At 48.6% G+C, this 21897-nt stretch overlaps 1 protein-coding gene across 5 annotated transcripts in view; it reads left to right on the forward strand.

Moving 5' to 3' along the window:
- The window catches only part of SNED1 (sushi, nidogen and EGF like domains 1), a 3096442-nt gene that overhangs the window by 2380470 nt on the left and 694075 nt on the right, over positions 1-21897 (forward strand). For all 5 annotated transcript variants that reach the window (XM_085634426.1, XM_085634427.1, XM_085634428.1 and 2 more), the window contains 2 exons: positions 11322-11618; positions 12968-13151. In XM_085634426.1, the coding sequence (XP_085490552.1) occupies positions 11322-11618; positions 12968-13151 (481 nt within the window). The remainder of the gene's footprint in view (positions 1-11321; positions 11619-12967; positions 13152-21897) is intronic.

The following is a 21897-nucleotide window of genomic DNA, read 5'->3' on the forward strand; positions in this document are numbered from 1 at the left end:
AACATGGCCCATGAGAAGGACACACCCCGGGTAGAACGACCATGAACCGAAGAAGGGAGAGGACAGTGAGCCGATTCATAGGCGGAAACCACAGCACATTTCACCCAACGTGAAAAGGTGGATAAGGAAGGACGAAGCCCCTCCCCCGAGGTCCCATAGGTAACAAACAAAGAATCAACCTTATGAAAGGCACTGGAGCGATCCAAATAGATGCAGAGAGCCCGCAACACATCCAAAGTATGCAGAACCACCTCCTCCGGGGAGGAGGGGTCCGGAAAAAAGACTGGGAGGACAATATCCTCCTGACATTGGAAAGTAGACAAAACCTTAGGCAGAAAGAACTGACAAGGACGAAGAATCACTTTGTCCAAGCAGAAGAGCAAAAAAGGGGGAGAGGCCATCAAGGCACCAATCTCACCAACCCGCCGACCAAAAGAAACAGCCACCAAAAAAACAACCTTAGCCGTAAGGAACTTAAGGTCCACTGAAAGCAAAGGCTTAAAGGGGGGCCCAGTCAAGGCCTGCAGAACAAGGGGAAGATCCCAGGCCGGGACAGGAGAGCGAGAAACAGGATGCTGAATCAAAAAACTCTGCAGAAGGCGGGCCACCAAAGGAGAGACAGAAGACACATCAGAACCCCGAAAAGCAAGAATGGCAGCCCATTGCGCACGGAGCGTCAAAACAGCGAGCCCCAGCACAAACCCATCACACAAGAAGTCCAGCACCCGAGCAGCCGCAAAGGAGGAGGACAAAAAACCCTTCCCAAGGCACCAGGAGGAGAAGTTATTCCAATGATGGTCGTAAGACCTCAAGGTGGAAGGACATCTAGACATCTGGATACTCTGGGCCACTTCGTCAGAACAACCCTGGACGAACAAATATAACCTTCAAGTGCCAGACCTCCAGTCGAAGGCGGCGCAGAGAGGACACCCGGAGAAGAGGAGTCCGCAGAGGAGATGGCCACAGAGGAAACTGCCAATGGGGGCAAGCCGACAAGGACAACAGAAGGGTAAACCAAGGCTGCCGGAGCCACTCCGGCACCACCATAAGAATCTTCGCCCGATCCAACCGAAGTTTCCGGAGGACCTGGGGGATCAAAGCAAAAGGCGGGAAGGTAAACAGAAGACCCAGGGACCAGGGAGCCGTGAAGGCATCGATCGCCCTGACAAGCCGAGAAGGAGCCAAGCTTCAAAAATGGGGAAGAAGGGCCGACTCCTTCGAGGCAAACAGATACAGCCAGGGAAGGCCGAACTGGAGTACAATCTGACGGAACAGAAGAGGGGACAGACACATTGCCTCAGAGGAAGGGAACACCCTGCTCAGAGAGTCCGCAGGCCCATTCTCCTTCTCCGGAAGATACACCGCCGTCAGAGACAACAGATTGCGCTCGGCCCAAAGACCGATCGTCCTAGAGAGGAGAAACAGAGACCGACACATGTCCCCTTGGCGATTCACATAAGCCCGAACAACCTGGTTGTCGGTGTGCACCAAGACAGCACAACCCAGAAGAAGAGGAGCAAACCACAGAAGAGCCAACAAACCGCCCTCAACTCCTTCCAGTTCGACGACTGGCGAGACTCGAACAGGGACCCCCGACCCTGAGCCTTGGAAGGACCCATGGTAAAGAAGTCATCCTCCAGGACCTCAGATGCAGGAGGCGCGAACCCCAAATTATCACGCACATGGGAGATTAAATCAGAGAGCTCTGCACCCTGAACAAAATGCCCACGCACACACTCCTCCTCCTCAGTCAAATCGTCGGCATGAGCGACAGTTAGATCAACAGACCCATACAGGAACCTTGGCAGGAGGGCCAGCAGCCTCCCGAGCCCGGAAAGCAGCAGGGACAGCCTCATTAATAATGAGGCGCAGGGCATCAAAAGTTGGAGGAGCAGAGCCTGAGGAGGCACCCTGGTCCATGAGAGCGAGGAAGCCAAAAGCAACACAAAACACCTCAACAACCAGCAAAAGGTCGGGGACCAACAGAAAAAAGCTCCCATTTAAAAGGAACGAAGTCCCGAGGCCCCCGACCTCTCGCGCAACTAACAGAGAGAGTTGAAAGGGAGAGCCCTGGCCGCCGGAAATACCATAATGAGGTGGGGGACCCAGGAGGACGCTCCGCGCTGCAAGGAACCACCGAAGACCCGCGCCCGCTATAGCAGGGCGCAACGGGAGAGCCAGAAGGTGAGCGGCTGCTACAGCACGCCGCACACCACACGTGAGGAAACAGGCACAGGCGGCCGCCAGAGCGTGCCGCACAAACAGCACAATCCACACGAAGCAAAAAGCAATAAAAAGCATAGAGGAAGGCAGTCGCTACAGCAGGTCGCCGGAAAAAAATATAAACAAGCATTTACAATGCAATGGTCTCGGCATTGTTAAAGTTAGAGCTATTGGCATTGCTAATGACATTATTTTTCTTTTTGTTTTTAAAACATCTCTCTCTCTCTCTCTCTCTCACAAAAATAAGACTTATTTTTGTGTGAGAGAGAGAGAGAGAGATGTTTTAAAAACAAAAACAAAAATAATGACATGAGCAATGTCCATAGCTCTAACTTTAACAATGCCGAGACCATCGCATTGTAAATGCTTGTTAAATAAGGGGGAAAAACAATGTAAAGAAATTAACAGGATTAAATCTACTAAAAATGGTACTTAAGTTCAACGAATAAATACTAATTAGTACTTGCAGCTTATGTGTGCTGCAACATGTGTTGTGTGACTTAAGTATCCTTCCTGAGATCAGATAAAGTTTACTTATTTAAAGGCCATAATGATATTTCCTTTTCCAGGTGGATGTTAAGATGGTGCTCTGTGGGAGCACAGCTGCATGTCTAATCGACCGGTTCAGAGAACACTTCAGAAAAAATTGTGCTGATCCACAGAGCTGAATCCAGAGGCAGACGTGGTCCGTTCCTATAGCTTCCTAATGTGGTTAGGCAAAGCAGAAGGAATTGTTTTCTAAGCACGTCCTTCAGGAGGTGGAAGGGAAGTCTCGGAGTCACCAACCTGGCATAAATTCAAACTGTTCACTGTGTCACCGCCTCCAACACAAGTAGTGCCAGTGGGTCTGACAGCAATGCCTACATTACCCACATAGTGATGCAAAGCATTAAACAAACAATATTGCCACCCTGCAAAAGGATGCAGTAATTATATAAACCAAATGCAAGCACTCCAAAACACACAAAATCTGTTAACCTTACCTTAAAAACAACTACCCCCCCCCCCCCGCCCTGTATACCACCGAAGCATTCTTTGGAAAGCAGCACAGTTTTAATCTAAAAGCAACAAACCATTGCAAGTCAATGGAGGTTACCTCACTTGCTCACTTGTAGCAGCATCCTTGTTCTTAGTGTCCCAGTTGTTTGTATTGCTTGCTTACTGTAGCGCCTTGACAGCAGGCTTTAAAAAAATTAAAAACAACGCAGATTAGGTACAGAAAACAACATAAGTGAAAAAGCGGCAGTGTAGTGAAATCCACACTGTTTAATCCTGTATCTCAATTTGCAAAGAGAAAACAAATACAGTAGACCTTAAAAAACAAAAACGCAGAATAGGTGCCGAAACCAAACCTAAGTGAAAACGGGGCGGCATAGAGAAAGCTACACTGGTTAATACTGTATGAAAAGTACATTTGCAAATTAAATACAAATAACTAAGTGTAACTTATCGTAACCATAATATAGCAACTTCCCCGAAGATAGCAATGGCCGCAGATTCCCTACGAAAGTACGCGAATCAACATTAATACAAGCACATTCCAAATATTACAAAATCCAACAAAATTTTCCTTACTGCAGCATACAAAACTGTTCCTTTATTATTAATCCATGCCCCGAAATAGACTTATCTTGTGCAGGTGTCCCCATTGCTCGCTTCCTGGAGGGCCTTGAAAAAGTCCTAAAAACCAAAAAAGACAAACAGTGATTAAGGTCTGCAAAAAAAATGACGAAAAGAAACAAACATATGGAATAAAGCCATACACACTGTGTCCTATTTCTCCATAAAATAAATGTGCAAACAAAATACAAACATCCCAAACTCCTTAATAGGTGCAACTTAGCTTACAAAGGCTGCACCCCGTCCTGGTCTACCGCTTATTGGAACATTCATGAAGATACAGATGACGGCAGAATCGGGAAAAAAACCGAGATAGATCAACAATGTAGAAAAGCATTTTGAAACATCCAAAACACAGCCAAATTGTTGTAAAGTTAGCATAGAGACATACACACTGCGTTATATGTCTCCCCAAACGTAATGTGTAAAGAAACCTAAAAAATAGATAAGTTAAACTTACTGTACAAAGGCAGCGCCCCACCCTGTTGTGCCGCTTACCACGGAACCTTCTCGAAGGTACCAATCCCTGCAGATTCGACAGTAAATAGCAATTTGGTAAATCGTTTGAGAAACATTCAAAACACATCTAAATATTTGTAAACTAATCATAAAGACATACACACTGTATTATATTTTCCACACCAAAATAAATATTTGAAATCAACCTCCAAAAAGCTATAGTCCTAAATAAGTGTTACGTACCTTACAACGGCTTTGCCTCGTCCAACCACTCACCATGAAACATTCACGAAGATACCTATCCACGCAGATTCGACATAAAACGCAGTAGACCAACAAGGTGAAAAACTGTTTCCGAAACCTGAAAATGACACCTCAATCTTCTATCTAAATAAGTTAAATTTACCTTACAAAGGCAGTGCCCCATCCTGTTCTTCCGCTTTTCACGAACATTCACGAAGACAACCTTCCCGCAGATTAGTTAGAAAACGACAAACATCAATTTCAGGAAGCATTTTCAACACATGATAAACACATCTAAATGTACGTTAAGTATACAGACCTACACAGTGTTATATTTCCCCCAAACCAAATATGTAACCAAAAGACAGAAACGCAATAATCCTAAACAAGTGCAACTTCCCGTACAAAGGCTGCGCCCCGCAGTGTTCTACCGCTTAGGATGGAACATTCACGAAGGTACCGATCCCCGCAGATTCGACAGAAATCGACGAACTTTATCAATGTTAAAAAGCATTTTGAAAACATTAAAAACCACCAAAGCTACTTTATTTAATGATATAAAACGCTTCCTTTATCTAATGAACACAGTTCAAATACCTTACTTGCACATGGACAGAAATCGACGAACTTTATCAACGTTAAAAAGCATTTTGAAAACATTAAAAACCACCAAAGCTACTTTATTTAATGATATAAAACGCTTCCTTTATCTAATAAACACAGCTCAAATACCTTACTTGCACGTTAATCAGCAATGTAGATCAGATTTGGAAAAACATTAAACACACATCTTCTGGAAAACAAACACACCACTGCCTTTCTCCGAGGCAGAGCAGAAATGCCTCGGAGAAAGGCAGCGTCATTTTCGGATTCGGGGGCGTGTTTGTCTTTTCTCTCCTCCAGCCATTGGCTGGAGGAGAGAATGAGACTTCTTGCAAAAAACACGCCCCCCGATCCGAAAAGGACCGGGCCTAATCGGAATGACTGACCTCTTCTCCAATGGCTGGCCAGCATTCAAGAGGCCAGCCAATAGAGAACAGGGGAGAAGAGGGGCGGGTTCAAGCCCCTCTTCTCCAAGTCATTAAATCTCGGAGCTAGACTGCGCAAGCGCAGCCTTCGCAGCCGAGACCTAAAAAGAAAGGAACGATACACTTACCGGACCCACGTCCTGCTAGGCAAAGAGACTACGAAGGCAGAAAAAAACGAACAGGAATTTGTGTGACGCACTTCCCCCTATATGCTCACCTGATTGGTGGCGCCATATTGGGGAAGTGCTAAGAAGTGCTAAAAAGTTCTGCTAGGTATAGGGTTCTGGGGAGCAGACTAGCTGCTCACTGATAAGGAATGGGACGGGAAGACTGGACGAGGAGGTAATGTGTGTGATGTAAAGTGCCCTGACACCTTACACTGGTATGAGTAGCGCTATAAAAACAAATGAAATGCATGCGAGAGAGGGTCTGTGGAAACATGAGGGGCACTGGCGGAGCGTTGTAGTTAGGCAATTAGTGGAGAAGTAGGTTTTTTTGGGGGGGGGAGGGCGCAAGCAAAGATTGTCGCACTGAGCCCCACCAGCGCTAAAGGCGGATCAGTGTACCACTAGAGAAGAGTATCTAAACTATCTCCTGTTGGCTATTGCCGTTTGGACCCCCTGGCCTATTTCTTGCCTTGACAGCTTCTTTATTTGCAACACAGTCTTCACACTTGGCTTCCCTGATTTGCCACGGTCTCTCACTTCACCTTGTCTCACCGTCCATTACCCCCAGGTCCCTCCGTCCTCGTCCCATTCCTTACAAAGTGGAGATTACTATCTCCGCGACAGAAAAAAAGAACAGGAGCATGCTGGGATACCTAACCCACTCCCTCCCGCTGGGAGTACATAAGCGGTACCAGCCCAGCATGCAGCCTGTTCTTTTTTTCTGTCTTCCGACAGATTAGGACGTGCTGATCTTACCTGTGATTTCTTCGTTGGATGTCTCGTGGGGCTGCTGGGCTGTCCTCGACATCCTCTTCCGCGTCTCCTGGCCTGCTGGGCTTGCTGGGAGTCGCGTTGATTGGCGCCCGGTCCTTTGCGGCTGGGGCGCCGGATGTCCGGATTCCTTCCGGGTTTCCGCGCGCGTCCTCCTACGGCTTGGCCTGGCTGGAAGACGCGCTGCTGTGGATGAGATGGGAGCCCAGGGGCTGCGCCGGGCGGTGCTCCTGGTCTCCCTTGGTGTGCTGCTCGCCTCCTTTCCTACCAGTGCCCCTGCTGTTCCTGAGGTTGGTGCAGGGACGATGCTTGATGGGGGTCATTGTCTGATCGGTGGCTGCAGCTCTCTTCCTCGCCTGGCGCTGGTGTCTTGGAGGGCGCCTGGGCTGGGTCTTGGGGGCAGGGCGCTTTTGGTGTGCTCTTCCTGCCCCTGTGGTGAGTACCGCATAGCGGTTCCGATTTCTTCCATGCTTGTTCCTCTGTCTCTGTGCTTTGCCTGCTGGGTCTGGCTGTGCACGGTGGGCTGCTTCGGCGGTCTTGGCTGGGGGTCTTGCTTGGCTGCTGCGGGGGTATTCTCGCCGTGCTTGCTGGCTGGCGATTTTTTACTCTGGGGCCTGGCGTCCTCTGGTCTCACCGTTTGCTGGTTGATTCCTGTTGGGGTTTGTCCATGCTGGCTTCTGGCGCTCCCTGTTCCTGCTTGCTGGGTTGGGGGCGTTGCGTGGCTTTCTGCGCTGTGTCCCTGCCTTGCTTCCCGATACTGCGGGGGGGGGGGGGGTGCTTCCTCCTCCGGTTCTGGGTTCCCTGTCATCAGGAGCTATAGCTCAATGGTGAGTCTTGTGCCTACGGTTGTAAAGGGTCTCACAGGACAAGGGTTCGAGTCCCGCACACTCTGTCAGAGTGGCATAAGGTGGCAAAGTTTCGCACTCATCTTTAAAGCTCCTTGTTTCCGCTTGCTCGACGCTTGTTGCTGAATGGCGTCTGGGCGGAGGGGTTGGGGGACGGTCTCTGTTTTATGGGGTTGGCCTGTCCCCCTGGTGGGTGCCGTTTTTCTTTCTTCCATGTGCTGCGCTCTTCTGCTGTGCTGGCCTGCGGCCTTGGCTCCCTGTTTTCCACTGCTGGGGGTGTGCCGGGGCGGGCGGGTGCTGTGGCTGTCCCCCGTTCCCCTGTGCTCGCTTCTGCTCCCCTGGGCTATTTCTTTTTCTGGTGAGGTTCGTCCTGGTTCGTTCCTCTGTCCTGTGGGCTTCCTGCCTTCCTGCCCTGCGTGCTTCTGTTTCCCCCTGGTTGATGCTTGGTTGTCTGTTCGCACGGATTCTTCAGCCTGCTGCCTGTCCGCCCTGTTGGTTCCTGCTGTTCTTTTATAGCCAGCCCTGGTGCGTGCCTGTCTGGGTGCCTGCCTGCGGCTCAGGCTGCTGGGCGCTTCTTGCGTCCTTCCAGGGGTGTTGGTGTGGCCCGTGCTCGGGGTGCCTTGTTTTTTTCTGCCCCCCTGTGCCTGTCCGGTGGTCTGAGCTTCAACGTGTGGGGTTTCCTGGCCTGTGGCCTTCCCTCCCTGCTGGCGCCTGCTCCTGTCTTGGTGTTGCGGCTGGGCACGCCGGTGCCCTTGCGTCCGCTATCTCCTGCCCTCCGGCGTATCTTCCTGCCTGGGTTGGTGGGCTCCTTCCCCGGCAGGTTCCCTGTGGGTGTACTTCGTGCTGGTTGTGGTCGGGGGGGGTGGGCCTGTGGCCCCCGGTGTTCCCCCGTCTGAGGATCCTCCACCTTGCGCTTGGCCTCTGCTTGTGTTTGGCTGGGTTGCTTCTTGCGTCCTGCATCTGGGTCCTTGTTGCTTCCGGACTCCCTGTTTCTTGGGTTCTCGGGGGGGGGGGAAGGGGCTGTTGTGCCTTCCCTCTGTTCCGGTGGGTCTTGGCCTTGGTTGGCTGTTGACTCCGGGGCTTTCCTGGTGGGCTTTCTGGCTGGTGTTGCTGCTTGCCTCTTCCCTCTTGCCTGGTGCTGTGTTGTGGTGCGCTGGGTTGACTGATGGGGTTTGGTTTCCTGTTGTGGTTTCCTTTCCCCTCGTGTCTCTTCTTTGTGGCTTGCGGTCGTTTGCCTCTCGCTGCCGCTCCTTTGCCTCCTGTGGTGGCTGGGGGTTGTGGGTCTTCCTTGGCTTCTGCCTGGGTGGTTCCTTGTTTCTTGGGTGCACTGCTTCTGGGCCTCTCCCTGTTTATGGGTTCGGGTTGCCCTGTGCCCTTCTTTCATGCTTTGGGTGTCGCTCCCGATGTCCTCCTCGCCGTGCATTATCTTGGGCTTGGCCAGTGGTTATGTTGGTGGGACTGCCGGTTGTGGTCTAGCCTCCCGTAGTGTGTGGGCCACGTTGCTACGTCCCCACTCCTCTTTTCGGCCTTGTGCTGGTGGTTGGCTTTGCCTGGGTCCTGGGGCTCTGGTTTTTCCCCTTGTGGGCCTTTTCCTTGGGCTTGGGGGTTTCTCGCTCCCGTACGGCCTGCTTTCGGCCTGTGGTGTCTCTGGCCGTTGCTCTTGCTGGCTCTGCGTGCTTTGTTCTTCCCTTTTTGGGTGTGTGCCCGCTCCCCCCGGGGGTTGTGCGCCTTTGGTTTCTCCGGGCTCCTCTCCTTTGGTTTGGGGGTGCCGGGGGTGTTCCGGGGTGCTGATGTGTTTCCTCCCTCCGGTCCTTGTTTTTGGGCCTTCCTTTGCGGGTTCCCTGCCTGGGTCCCTGCCTGGGTTCTTCCCTGGCCGCTCGTTCTCTGGTGCTTTGGGCCTCTTTTTTGGCCTCTTGCTGGCCGGTGGTTCTGGCCCTGTTGGTCTGGGTGCCGGGTTGGTTCTGTGTTCTTTCCTGAGCTGCTCCTTAGCGCCTGGCTGGTGTGCTGTGACCTCTGTGTTGGTTGCCGGTTGTGGCTTGCCGGTCTCCCTCTCTGTTCCCCGGCTGCTTCTCCTCTCTTGGTGGCTTGGCTTGCTTTGGTGCCGGTCCCTGGTCCCTTCTTGTTTGGGGTTTTTGGGTTTGGGTCGGTTGACCCTTTGCCTCTCCTTTCGGGTTCTGCTGCTCCAATTTGGGGCCTCCGGGCTGGCTGGCTTGTCCGTTGTCCGGTTGGCTTCTTGGGTCTTCTGGGCTGCCTGCGTTGTTGGGCTGTTGGCCTCCTTGTTGGTCGTTCCTGTTTCGCCCTTTTTGGGGTACGCCTTAGGAGGTTCCTTGGTGTCCTCCTGACCTATGGGTCGGCTCTTGGTTGGTGGGGGTTTCTCCTTTCCGGTTCTGGGGTTTCTTTCCCCGATTCTGTGTTCGGCCCTTGGTTGTTCTCTCCTGGCTGTTCGCTGACCGTGTGTGGAGTCTGCTTTGGGTGGCGCTTGTTGCTCTCCCTGGCCTTGCTTAGGTGGGTTCCTGGGTTCGTGTCCCTGTGTCTCCTGCCTTTGGTTGCCTCGGTCCTGACCTTTTGACTGGTTCCTGTGACCGGGTTTTTTTTCTCCCGACGTGGCGGCCTTGGCTGCGGCCTTCCGGTGTCTCTGCTGGGGTTGACGGCTTGTCTTCCTGCCTTTTGGCCTGGGCCTTCTGTCCTTTCCTCTTCGGTCTTTGAGGCTCTGCCGGTGTCTTCCCCTGATGTGTTGGGGTTGGTCCTGTGAATGGTCGCGCTCGGTGTTTCCGAGTTTGACGTGCCTCTTCGTTCTCCTCTTCATTCCCCTCGCCTCTTGGTGTGGTGTTTGTGGATTGGTCCGGCTGTGGGTCGCCTTCTTCTCTGTTCTGGGGGGTTCGCTCTCTGGCTTGCCCTACTATGTTCCTTCCTGGGTCTTTGGCGTGTCTCCCTGTGCGTCATGCTCTCGGGTGCTCTGCGTTGGGCCTGGTTGTGCTGTTTTGTCCCAAGTGCTGCAGCTGCTTGGTGCTGCCTGGGGCTGTGGGCTTCTCCCTTGGTGGTTTTTCTCCCGGGTTGTTTGTCCTTCCTGGTTGGATTGCTCCTTTGGGGCGCTTCCGCTTCTCCGGGGTTCCCTTTCCCTGGTGGTTAGGGGTGGTGGTTTCTCTTTCTGCCCCTCTGGGGGTTTCCTTGGGTCTTGCTTCTGAGTGCGGGGCCTCCTTCGGGCTTTCCTGGGGGGTCTTGTGTTCGTTTGCGGTCCTTTCTTGCTAGTCCCCTGCTTCTTTTGGGGTCTGGGTTCTTTTCGGCTTGGTTGGAGGCATGGCTGGTTGTGTTCTCCTGCCTGCTTTTCTTGTGGGCTCCCTATTGCTTCTGTTGGTGTCCGTTTTTCTCGGTCTGGTGACCCTGGCTTTGGTGGGGTTCCGGTAGGCCGGGTTCTCTGCTTTGGTATTCTCCACTTTGTAAGGAATGGGACGAGGACGGAGGGACCTGGGGGTAATGTCCTATTACTTACCGGTAATCTTCATTACTCCTGGTCCCGTAGTCCTCGTCCCATTCCTTACTTCCCTCCCTCCCTCCCTGGCGGCCGGCCTTCCGGTTGTTGGCTTGGTATTTTCAGGCTGCATGCTGGGCTGGTACCGCTTATGTACTCCCAGCGGGAGGGAGTGGGTTAGGTATCCCAGCATGCTCCTGTTCTTTTTTTCTGTCGCGGAGATAGTAATCTCCACTTTGTAAGGAATGGGACGAGGACTACGGGACCAGGAGTAATGAAGATTACCGGTAAGTAATAGGACATTACCAGATGCCTCGCTCTCTACCCAGTCTTGTCGATCCAGCAGCCGCCCCTCTCTGCTGCGTTTCTGGTTACAGAAGCTGCTGACTGTCCGTCCATCCGCCCTTGACCCTTCATTCTTCCTGTACTAGTTCTCCTGGGCAGGGCGCAATTCCCACTCGTGACTCTCTCAGCCACTTTTCTCCTTCTCTTACAGATCTCCTGCCCCCGGCTTCAATGGCAGTGGAAAATGTAGAGGAGCATGGTGTCTCCATCTCTTGGCAGCCTCCCGAGGACAGCGCTGGGCAGGAGGTGTTCGACGGCTACGCAGTAACATACATCTCCTTCGATGGCGCTTTCCGAAGGACCGACTTCGTCGAAGAGAGCCGCACTTCGCACCATCTGCGGGCGTTGGCACCGGGCAGGGCCTACAACATCTCTATCTTCTCCGTGAAGCGCAACGTGAACAATAAAAATGACATCAGCCGACCCATTACGCTTGTCACTCGCACAAGTAAGTATGGCAAATAATGTTTGCATCGAACAGTCACTGCAAAAACGACATTTGGCGAGACAGTTTAGTTCAAAAAGCATAGTGGTCGATCAGCGCAGATATTGTGTTTTGCAACAGTCGGTGGGTGTGCAAATGTTTTACCACTGGCTTCTCTGTCCAATTTGTGGTGCACTGTTCCCCTGTACCCGAGCAAGTGTATGACATCTAGCCAAGCATGTGCACGCAAAGGAGCCTTAAAAACTTGCGAGCTGCTACATGGGCCCATCTGATTTATCGGAATAATATACAATTTTTAAAAGGATGGAATGCTAATCCAAGTAAATAAAAGTAATTGCTACCGTAATCAAGAAGCGCTTTCTCAAAACAGGACGCAGTATTCTTATATTTGAGTATCGAAATGCAAAGGTAGAAGCCCCAGAGTCACAAAGCCATTTCATCACATCTTTAACATCTTCCTTGTCCATCATCACTTAAACTGCGCTCCCAGCCAGACGGGCTTTGCGATTGAAGACAGTTTCACCCCCAATTAAGTGAACATTCCAGCCAATAGTGCTTGCTGCTCGACTAAGCCCATTCTCAGACGTATGGGTAGTGGGCACCAGGCACGCAACACCCATTGGACTCACGGGGCTTCAGCCCCCCCCCCCCCCCCCCCCCACCCGTCGTGTGTGGCAGCCAAGGATGAGACACCTTCCCGGGCAAAAAAGAAGCCGCACCCGAGCACTTCACAGGTCTTTAAAAGACCATTTGCATGTTAATGAGGCCTCGCTGTTGTTTCAGCCCTTCTAAGAGCCCCTGCAGCTCCACTCTGCCTATTGCTTAAAGTTCAGCCCCCCCCCCCGAAATTTTTGCTCAGCCCCCCCCCCCCCTGAAATTTTTGCTCAGCCCCCCCGAAATTTGGCTCTAGTTGCGCCTCTGGTGGGCACCACCTAATCATCAGGTTGCTAGGACTCCATCATAATCTTTCGTAATCCCACACAGACGGCGCCATTAAGAGTACTCGCCCCTTTGCTCTTTCGCCGTACTGAGCTGCATTGCCCACCCTAACTAGCTTGTGCCATAGACATGCTAAGAGACCCTGTTAGTGCACTCGACAAGAATGTCAAGTAGATGCACGAGTCGTCTCCTCTAATTGTTGGAGAGGTTTACTTTACATACAGTGCTGTCACAGCCACCCCAGAAGCACTTCTTTCACTCATGACTGTATTAATTTAGCAACACGCCTAGCTTGTCTGTAGGTGTCATTGTGAAGGCATATTTGCAGCCCTTAAATCTGTGCCATACCTTAAAGATTGGTTGGACGTCGTCCTACTAACTTTTGACCCTTGTATCCTTTCTCATCCTGTCAGGGCCGCTTCCTGTCGATGCCTTCCAAGTACGCAACATCACAGCTCACTCCATTACGGTAACATGGGGCCTGCACAAGGGGACGCACTCGACTGTCAGTAGGATCCGGGTGAGCCTCCACCATCCAGGGAACGAAGAGGACCGCCAGAGGCATATACAACCCAGCGCCAACAAATACACATTCTGGTGAGGAGCGGGGCCAGCACCCCACGAGAAAGAGATTCACAAGTATGGACAGGAACGAGGAAATCGTGGTGTGGGGATGTGTGAATGGGACACAAAGAAGTGGGAGCGGAGAATTGGACAGCATGAGAGAAAGAACAAGTTAAGGATGTTGGCGAGACTAATGTGAAGAGCAGCTTTGGTGTTTAACACTATATTATACCCATTGATTGCAACGTAGCTTAGTGCTTTAAAGGAAAATACTATCTTAGCACGGGAAATAATACAGGGCCCTGATTACAACGAATGGGCTAATTCTGTTTTGGAGTCAAGTTTAATTTGAACCTTAATCAGTAATCCAAGTTCTGCTATATTTTCCCATGCAATTATTGGGTTGTCTTTGCTCATAAGTGTGCTGTCGATTAAATCTGTATACAAAAGAAACAACTGATGGACCGAATGCTGGACAATGCAAACATTCACCCCCAGTCACAAGGATCTGGGTTAAATTGATCGTTCTTTTGCTCACCACACCACCCCAGTTTGGACTTAGCCATATGCAAATCAGTCCTTGTGGGAACAGTCCAACCCAAACTGCCAAGCCAGGTCCTCCCTGGACCAGAAACATGCATCCTGGGACTGGTTTCAGGGCATCACCCTTCATCAGCCAGGCTACCTTGAATCCAGTGGTGTAATGAGCACGGGACCCATGTCTGGGCATACCCTTCCTACTTAGGGCAACATATGCAAAAGAAACAATTGATGGACAGAATGCTGGACAATGCAAACATTTACCCCCAGTCACAAGGATCTGGGTTAAATCCATCATTCTTTTGCTCACCACACCACCCCAGTTTGGACCCAGCCATATGCAAATCAGTCTTGACCCTGTTCCTTGTGGGAACAGTTCAGCCCGAACTGCCAAGCCAGGTCCTCCCTGGACTGGAAACAAGCATCTTGGGACCGGTTTCAGGGCATCACCCTTCATCAGCCAGGCTAGCTTGAATCCAGTGGTGTAGTAAGCACGGACCCATGTCTGGGCATTCCCTTATCACTTCCCGTGCTCATTACACCACTGGATTCAAGCTAGCCTGGCTGATGAAGGCTGGTGCCCTGAAACCGGTTCCAGGATGCTTGTTTCCTGTCCAGGGAGGACCTGGCTTGGCAGTTCAGGCTGGGCTGTTCTCATGAGGTACAGGGTCAAGACTGATTTGCATATGGCTGGGTCTGAGCTGTGGTGGCGAAGTGAGCTACAGAACGATGATGGGTTCAATCCAGATCTGTGACTGGGAGTGAGTGTCTGAAAAGTTTCATCGCTCCTTCCTTCATCATCTGCAACAACTACAATGGCTGCCCGTCAAGCAGAGGGCTAAATTCAAAGGCCTCTGCATCACACACAAGGCCCTATTTGGACAGGCACCCAATTATATCAAGGAGCGCCTGGAGAAATACGCCCCCTGCCACTCACTAAGGTCCTCCACGGAGGGCCTTCTAAAATGCCCACGTTTCAACTACACCATTAAAGGCGGCTGAGCTTTCTCGGCCCTTATGCTGCAACTTTGGAACAGGCTGCCTGGTCAGCTCCGCTCCGAAAGCCGCCTCCTTCCTTTCAGGAAGAAACTTAAGACTCTATTATTCACAGAAGCCTGGGCATAATACTCCCCCCTGTGATATAACTCTCCCCTGGACCTTTCGCTAATCTTCTGCAGCGCTTAGAGACCTGGAGGTATTAAGCGCTCTACAAGTCAAAATTAACAATAACAGTCTTCTTGTGCGTTCTATGTATCCTAACTTAGTATTAAAATCCCCTGCCAGTAATCGGCTAAGGCTCTTACCTGCACTTTATCTATTAATCAACTCATTCATAAAATCAAAGAGAGTGCGAAAATTGGGATTATCCCTTACTGAATCATTATATAATTAATTAAAACAAAACTATAATTATTTTGCTACTTGAGGTGGAATACCTGAATAAGCTTACTATTAACAATAATCTGCGATGTAGAACAATCAAGGTTTACATTAAACCAGGTTGTTAGGCTAGCACAAGCCCTGCCTAAAAGTGAATATAGTTTATCCAGTTTTTCAGATTTAATTTAGCCGCCGCTCTCACTATATTCCAATTTAGTACTTTTAGGCCATAGATAGGTGGGGAGGCGTGGAATTGGAAGCATTATGGCCAGCAGCCCAATCCAAGGGCTCGGATATATCAACTGCGTGGCAATAATTTAATAATGCCTTATGCCAAAGGGCGATGATTTATCTGTGATGGAAATTCATGTGTACGGCAAGTAAGATTTATAATCTAGGATTTTCATAGATTGACCTTGAAGCCAGAGATTTCTCCAAACAATCGAAGTTCTCCAAGTAATGCGGGCAATGAGGTCAATCGACTGGTTAATGATAGAATGAAGATGTCGGTCTCTGCCAAAAGGAATTCTCAAAATGTGCTGATTATCCATCAGTCATTGTGCCATAGGTCCATATCGAGAGTGAAAAGAAGAGGGGAGAGGGGACATCCCTGACGAGGTCCGCATGAAATAGGGAATGTGGAGGATGGCGCACCATTGACCCAGATAGAAGCGTGAGGGGCACTGTATATGCAGCGAACCCATCTGGTAAATTTGTCGGCAAAGCCAAATTTCCAGAGTTGCAAAGACGTAGAGTCAGTAGACGCGGTCAAATGCTTTTTTAGCGTTGATGGAAAGGAAGAGAGCTTCTGACTGTGACTGGTGGATATTGTCTATAAGGTGCATGAGGCATTTGGTGCTGTCACTGCATTGCCTTGTTGAAATGAATCCAGCTTGGTCTGGATCTACCAAACCGAGCATGAGTGGATTCAAGCGTTGTGCTAGGATACCGGTTAAGATTTTGGCATCTGTGTTGGGAAGAAAGATGGTTCTAGATGATTCACAGTATGCGGGATCCTTGCTCGGTTTGGGAATAACAGAGATCGATGCCTCCAACACAGAGTCAGTCAGGGAGTGAGAAACAACAAATACTTTGTACAGCCACACCAGGAAGGGTGCAAGCTCCAGGCAGAAGGTTTTATAAAATTGGGCAGAATCCAGGGCCCGGTGATTTAGAGCTCTTTAGGCAAGCAATAGCTGAAATTACTTCATTTAATCGTATGGGTTAATTGAGCAAGGCCGTGTCAACGGTCGGTAGCGGAGTCAAGGCTATGCCATGGAGATACTGGGAGGAATCTCCCATAGGGCTGTCAGCGGAGGAGATCAGGGAACCATAGAAGGCCTGAAAGACTGCGGTGATCTCCGCATCGGTATAGACCTTAGTAGATCGGTCAGTACGTATCGTCTTCCCAGTGCCAGAGTTGACTTTGCTCCAGAGGCGATGAGCTAGTATGCGCCCACAATGATTACTACCAAGATAGAATTCTAGGGACGCCTGTGTGCTTTGTATAGCCTCAAGCTCTGCAACCAACTTTTCTAAAATAGAGACTAGTGACAGAGAAGAGAGAGAGCATATAAGAGAATAAAGAGAGACAAAAGAGAGTAAGAAGAAATGAGCGTAGAATGTGACTGAGATGGGAAAGAGGGGGGGAAATGTGTGAAACTTGAGCACATTTCACCAATTACTTTTGGTCTCATCTTCACCAAAAGTCTGACCTGCATCTTATCAGTGGCCGATGGCATTGCTAGTTGTGAATGTTGCAGGTGCAATTAAACAGTTTGGGTAATAGCACATACGTATTTTTTTTTAATTTACAAACTAAATACAGTGCAGTTATGTTATTGACATTTTTACAGCGCTCTGCTACCCTGAGGTGTCCTGGCGCTATGCACTACCTACCAAAGGAGGAAACTATGACAATTGGCTGGGAAGGTCATTTAGGTAAATAGCCAAGTTTTTAAACCCTTCCTAAAGGGAAAAAGCTCTGTTGAGTTCCTGAGATGGAGAGGAAGGCTGTTCCATGCCTTAATGGCGCAATGGCGAAAACTCCTACCACCCCAGCTGGTTTTATTGTAGCAGGGGAGAATAGCGAGTCTGGATTGCACGGAGCGCAAGGCTCTCCCCGGAACATACCACTGAATTGAATGTCTCAGGAAGTCAGGGCCCATGCCATGAAGAGCTTTGAAGACTATACACATGGCCTAAAACTGAATCTGTAATGCCACAGGAAGCCAGTGAAGAGATCTGAGTCCCGCCCTTACTGAAATAAACCTGGGTGTACCAGTGAGCATTCTGGCTGCCGCATTCTGCACGGTCTGGAATCTGGACAGGTGTTTTTTCTGGATGTTAATGTAGAGACTATTGCAATAATCCAACCGTGACAGAATGAGTGCAGTGACGGCAGTTTTCAGGCAGTGTTCTGGGAGGAGGAATTTGACTTTACGTAAAGTTTTAAGCATAAAAAAGCAGGAAGAAACAACCCTGCTAACCTGATCATCAAAAGACAATTTCGAAATCTATGAGCACTCCGAGATTTTTTGCCTTTACCACCGGAACAGGAGCCCGCCCATTGTAGTCGGCCACCAATCCGGTGTCCAGAGGTTGGCAGTGTTCCCGAATAATATAACCTCGGTTTTTTCTGCATTAAGTTTGAGGCAATTTGAAGCCATCCAGGCAGCAATTGCCTGCATGCAGTTATGACACTTTGAGGCAGTCTCAGCCTCTGACCCTTTTTGGATTGACAACACAATTTGCGTGTCATCGGCGTAAGAGGTCAACTGGAATCCAAAAGATTTAATCAAGGTTGCCAGCGGAGCAACATATATATTAAATAATGTCGGGCTGAGCGAGGACCCTGTGGGACTCCACATGGGCGAGAGAAGGGCTTAGATCTGTCTCTACCGAGGTCCACAGTTTGTATTCTGTTAGCTAGGAACGATTTCAGGAGGTCCCAAGCCTTGCCTTTGACCCCGACCGCTGATAAACGGTCCATCAAGACTTCGTGATGGACCGTATCAAATGCTGCAGAGAGATCCAGCATGATAAGTATGGCAGCGCCGCCCTGATCTAAGGCCTCCCTAATCTCGTCCATGGATTTTATTAGTTCCAATTCAGTGCTATGTTCAGCACGAAATCCAAACTGCGTGGTGTCTAGAAGTGAATTGGTCTGAAGGAACAAGCTAAGTTGACCGTTCATGGCCCTTTCAATCATCTTACCCGGGAAGGGGAGACGAGAGATGGGTCTATAATTGCTTGGATCTTTTGGGTCTAAGTTATATTTTTTTGAGCAACGGGAGAATGGAGGCTATTTTCCAGGAGGCCGGGAAATGACCGGTATTAAAAATGGAGCAAAACAATGGGGTAAGGGCTTCCCCAATGATATTTGGAACCAGTTTCAATACCGAGACTGGGCAGGGTTTCAACGGGGAGCCTGATCGAATCTCAGAAAGAAGCTTGGTGACTCCAAGCTGATCTAGAGATGTAAAGTGATCGAGTATAAACGAGGGTCCACTAGGCTCTGAGAGCTCTATTGGCACTACCTCATTGGTAACTACAGGTGTAAATGTGAAGGAGGAAAAAATATTTTCAACCTTTTGCAGGAAAAAGACAGCCAGAGACTCGCATAGTTCTGAATTGCTTCCAATCTTAGGGCTGGGAGAAGAAGTAAGCAGAGAAATGGTTTTGAACAGCTCTTTGAATGAGGAGCCAGCACCTCTAATTTGTTCCCCAAAGTAGGTCTTTTTTGTTTCAAATAGCAGTTTTTTATAACTAGCAAGGCCTGACTTGTAAGCCTCCCTGGCAGCATTACTGGACTCTCTCCTCCATACTCTCTCCAGCTTTTTGCACTCTAGTTTTTGATTTGTTTAGGCTTTCAGAGTACCACGGGGCAGTTGTCAGTGCCCGCTTAAAAATACAGTGGTAAGGGGGAGAAGCTGTTGCACATATTACATGGTCACTTGGTAGCTATCTTTTCGAATTGTAAAAGGTGGTATAGTCACTTTTGGATCTGTGTTTCACATGGGACATCAAGCTTTAACCTTGCACATATTTTGGTGAGTTTGGTCTTTTATTAAGATCACATATAAAAATAAGCATTGACAAGTCATTTTTTGGGCTTCTCTAAAGTTATTTTTTATTAAAAGGATCACTAAAACATACCAGAGACGCATAATGACATTGGCAGTATCAATATCACAAAGAATAGGTACTGGGTACGTGGCAGCAGAAGTAGGAGCAGCGCAGATGCTGTCAAACCCAAGAGGTACAACAAGGACAGCTGCTGTGAAAGCTTCCCTGCAGAACGGGTAGAAGAGGAGCATCAGTAGAAATGTGTCTCTCCTTCACAGAACAGGTACAGATAGGACAGCAGCAGTGCAAGATTCTTTATAGGGCAGGTGCAACTTATACGACAGAACTGCAAGTCTCCCTCTCTTACATAACATATTTGTCCTGGGCAGCAGCAATGTAAGCTCCACAACATACAGGCCCCTACAGTGCAAGTTTTCTTTCATCACAGGAGAGGTACTCCTTGTCAGTAACAAACATTTTGCTTGCAGTAGGTAACAGCAGTGCAAGCTCAACATCCATTTAGAATGGACACAACATGACAGCTGTAGTGTTAACTTTTATCCCTGACAGAACATGTACAGCACAGGATGCAGATTACACACAGTCTTTGGAGCGTGTTCTAAATCCATTAAAATGGGTATATTGGTGAAAGTGTCAGTGCTGCTGCCGTTCTCACCTCAATAGCATTCTGACAGTACATGTGTAGTCACATTTGTTTACTGAAGATGCTGTTAGAGATACTTCTGACATATCCTGAAACTTTCGAAGCTCACATTGAGTCTTGCAGTTCACACAAGTCCTACCTTTGTCATATCCTTGGGCCTTACTGCAGTTACTGAGTCTTACCTTCAGTGCCTGCAGGTCTTAATCCTGCCATACCCTGTAACTTGTGCCCTTGTCACTGCAATCAAGTTCTGCTGCTATTATATGCTGTCAGTTCCTGCTGCTTTCGCTTTGCGTACAGCTGTCAATGTATATTACTCATGCCAGTGTCTTGCTTCTTCAGAGCATCATGCACAATACTGTCATTCACTGGTGATTCCGCTGTCAGTCGTTCTGGTACCACATTTCCGGTCTAGATTGCAGCAGGCAAACCCAAAATTGAGTGGATGGATGCATGAAGCATTAAAGCCTGTGAAAGTAGGTCAACTTCAAGGGTACAGGAGGGGGGATTTCCTTCAGCAGACAAAAGGTCTAAGCATTCCCCTAGACCGCTAGCTATTCTTACCATCTTCCTGCAAGAGATCATCGGCATCTGTCCAGGTGGAGGAACATGAGCACCTTACTGGCTGGTGGTGCAGGTGATGCCAACCAGCTGGAGCTACAGTATCCCAGTTATAGTGGCTGCAGGCACATGGGCATGCTCACACCTTTCCACATACATGGGTTTGTGCCCTGGTCTCTATCTGGTTATCCTCATATCTCTCATTTTAATCCTGCAGCAGTGTGTCTTGTGCTGTTGTTGCTCACCATAACAACATTTCATTTAATTTTGACTCAACTTCGGTTCCTTCATAAGCATGGCCGACAACAGTGTTTTCCATAATTAATTTCTGGTGCAGCATGTGCACATTTACATTTTGTGGTACAAAAGACAATGGTCCTAAACCTCACCTTTGAACAATATGAATTAAACTTACAATAGTATTTTGAAAAACGATTTCTTGAGCATGCACACTGTTACCTCACAGTAGTCAATACAATCAATATACTGAAGTGCAACAACCAAAAGTTTTTGTCCAAAATAACAAAGGTTTTACTCCATCATAACAAAACCAACATTAAGGGACAAAAGGAAGCAGAAAAAAGGGATACGGTTGCTCCAGGGGAACGTGCGGAAAGAGAGAGTGCTCTAGTGTGAAGGGGGTGGAAAAGATTCCAGAAGGTGTTGTAAGAAAATAATTTACAATTGTTCATAGATTGGAATGATAATCAAATCTCAGTCTTATATAGCCTGGCCACAGTTAGTCAAATAAAAATCCATTTACATTTATTTTTGAAATACACAGATATATCGTCGTTTGGCATGTTGGAGTTGGGGGCTTATGATCCAGGCTAAGTAGATATGGGTGTCCATATCTACTTAGCCTGGATCATAAGGCCCGAAACTTTACAGTAAGAAATCTACTGTTGGTTTAATTATGATGGAATAAAACCCTTGTTATTTTGGACAAAATTTTTGAGTTGTTGCACTTCAGTATATTGAGTGTATTGACTACTGTGAGCTAACAGTGTGCATGCTCAAGAAATCGTTTTTCAAAATACTATTGTAAGTTTGATTCATATCGTTTATAAGTGAGGTTTAGGACCATTGTCTTGTCTTTTGTACCACATTGAACCCAGGTCCAAGACCATTATTGGGTCACCCCATTTTTTATAATGGCCACATTTACATTTTGGCATCTTTAATCAACCCTCTTATATTCAGTGAAAAAGAAAATATGACTGAGTGCAAATTTGCCATTGGCACGTACCTGTAATTTTGTGAAAGATATTTAACCATCAGCTCTCAAACAGAAACTGGCTTTATAAGTTGTAATTTGCAATATTGGTGCTTTCCTGTCACAGCAGTTCATAGCTATTTCAAGAAAGGATTGTAGTGCCAAAGAATGAAAAAAGATTAATCAACCCTTTGTATCCTATTTTAAATAATAGAGAATACCCCAGTATAAAAGGTACTCCGCATCTGGACCATTTTCTGTGTTCCACCCTGATAGGCACAAGGGGCATGCATCACTATTAATAAATCATACGTTGCTCAGAATTGCATAAATATTTATGCTATATGTCA

This window comes from Triturus cristatus, chromosome 11 (genome assembly GCF_964204655.1).
Source record: "Triturus cristatus chromosome 11, aTriCri1.1, whole genome shotgun sequence".
NCBI classification, from domain to species: Eukaryota; Metazoa; Chordata; class Amphibia; order Caudata; family Salamandridae; genus Triturus; species Triturus cristatus.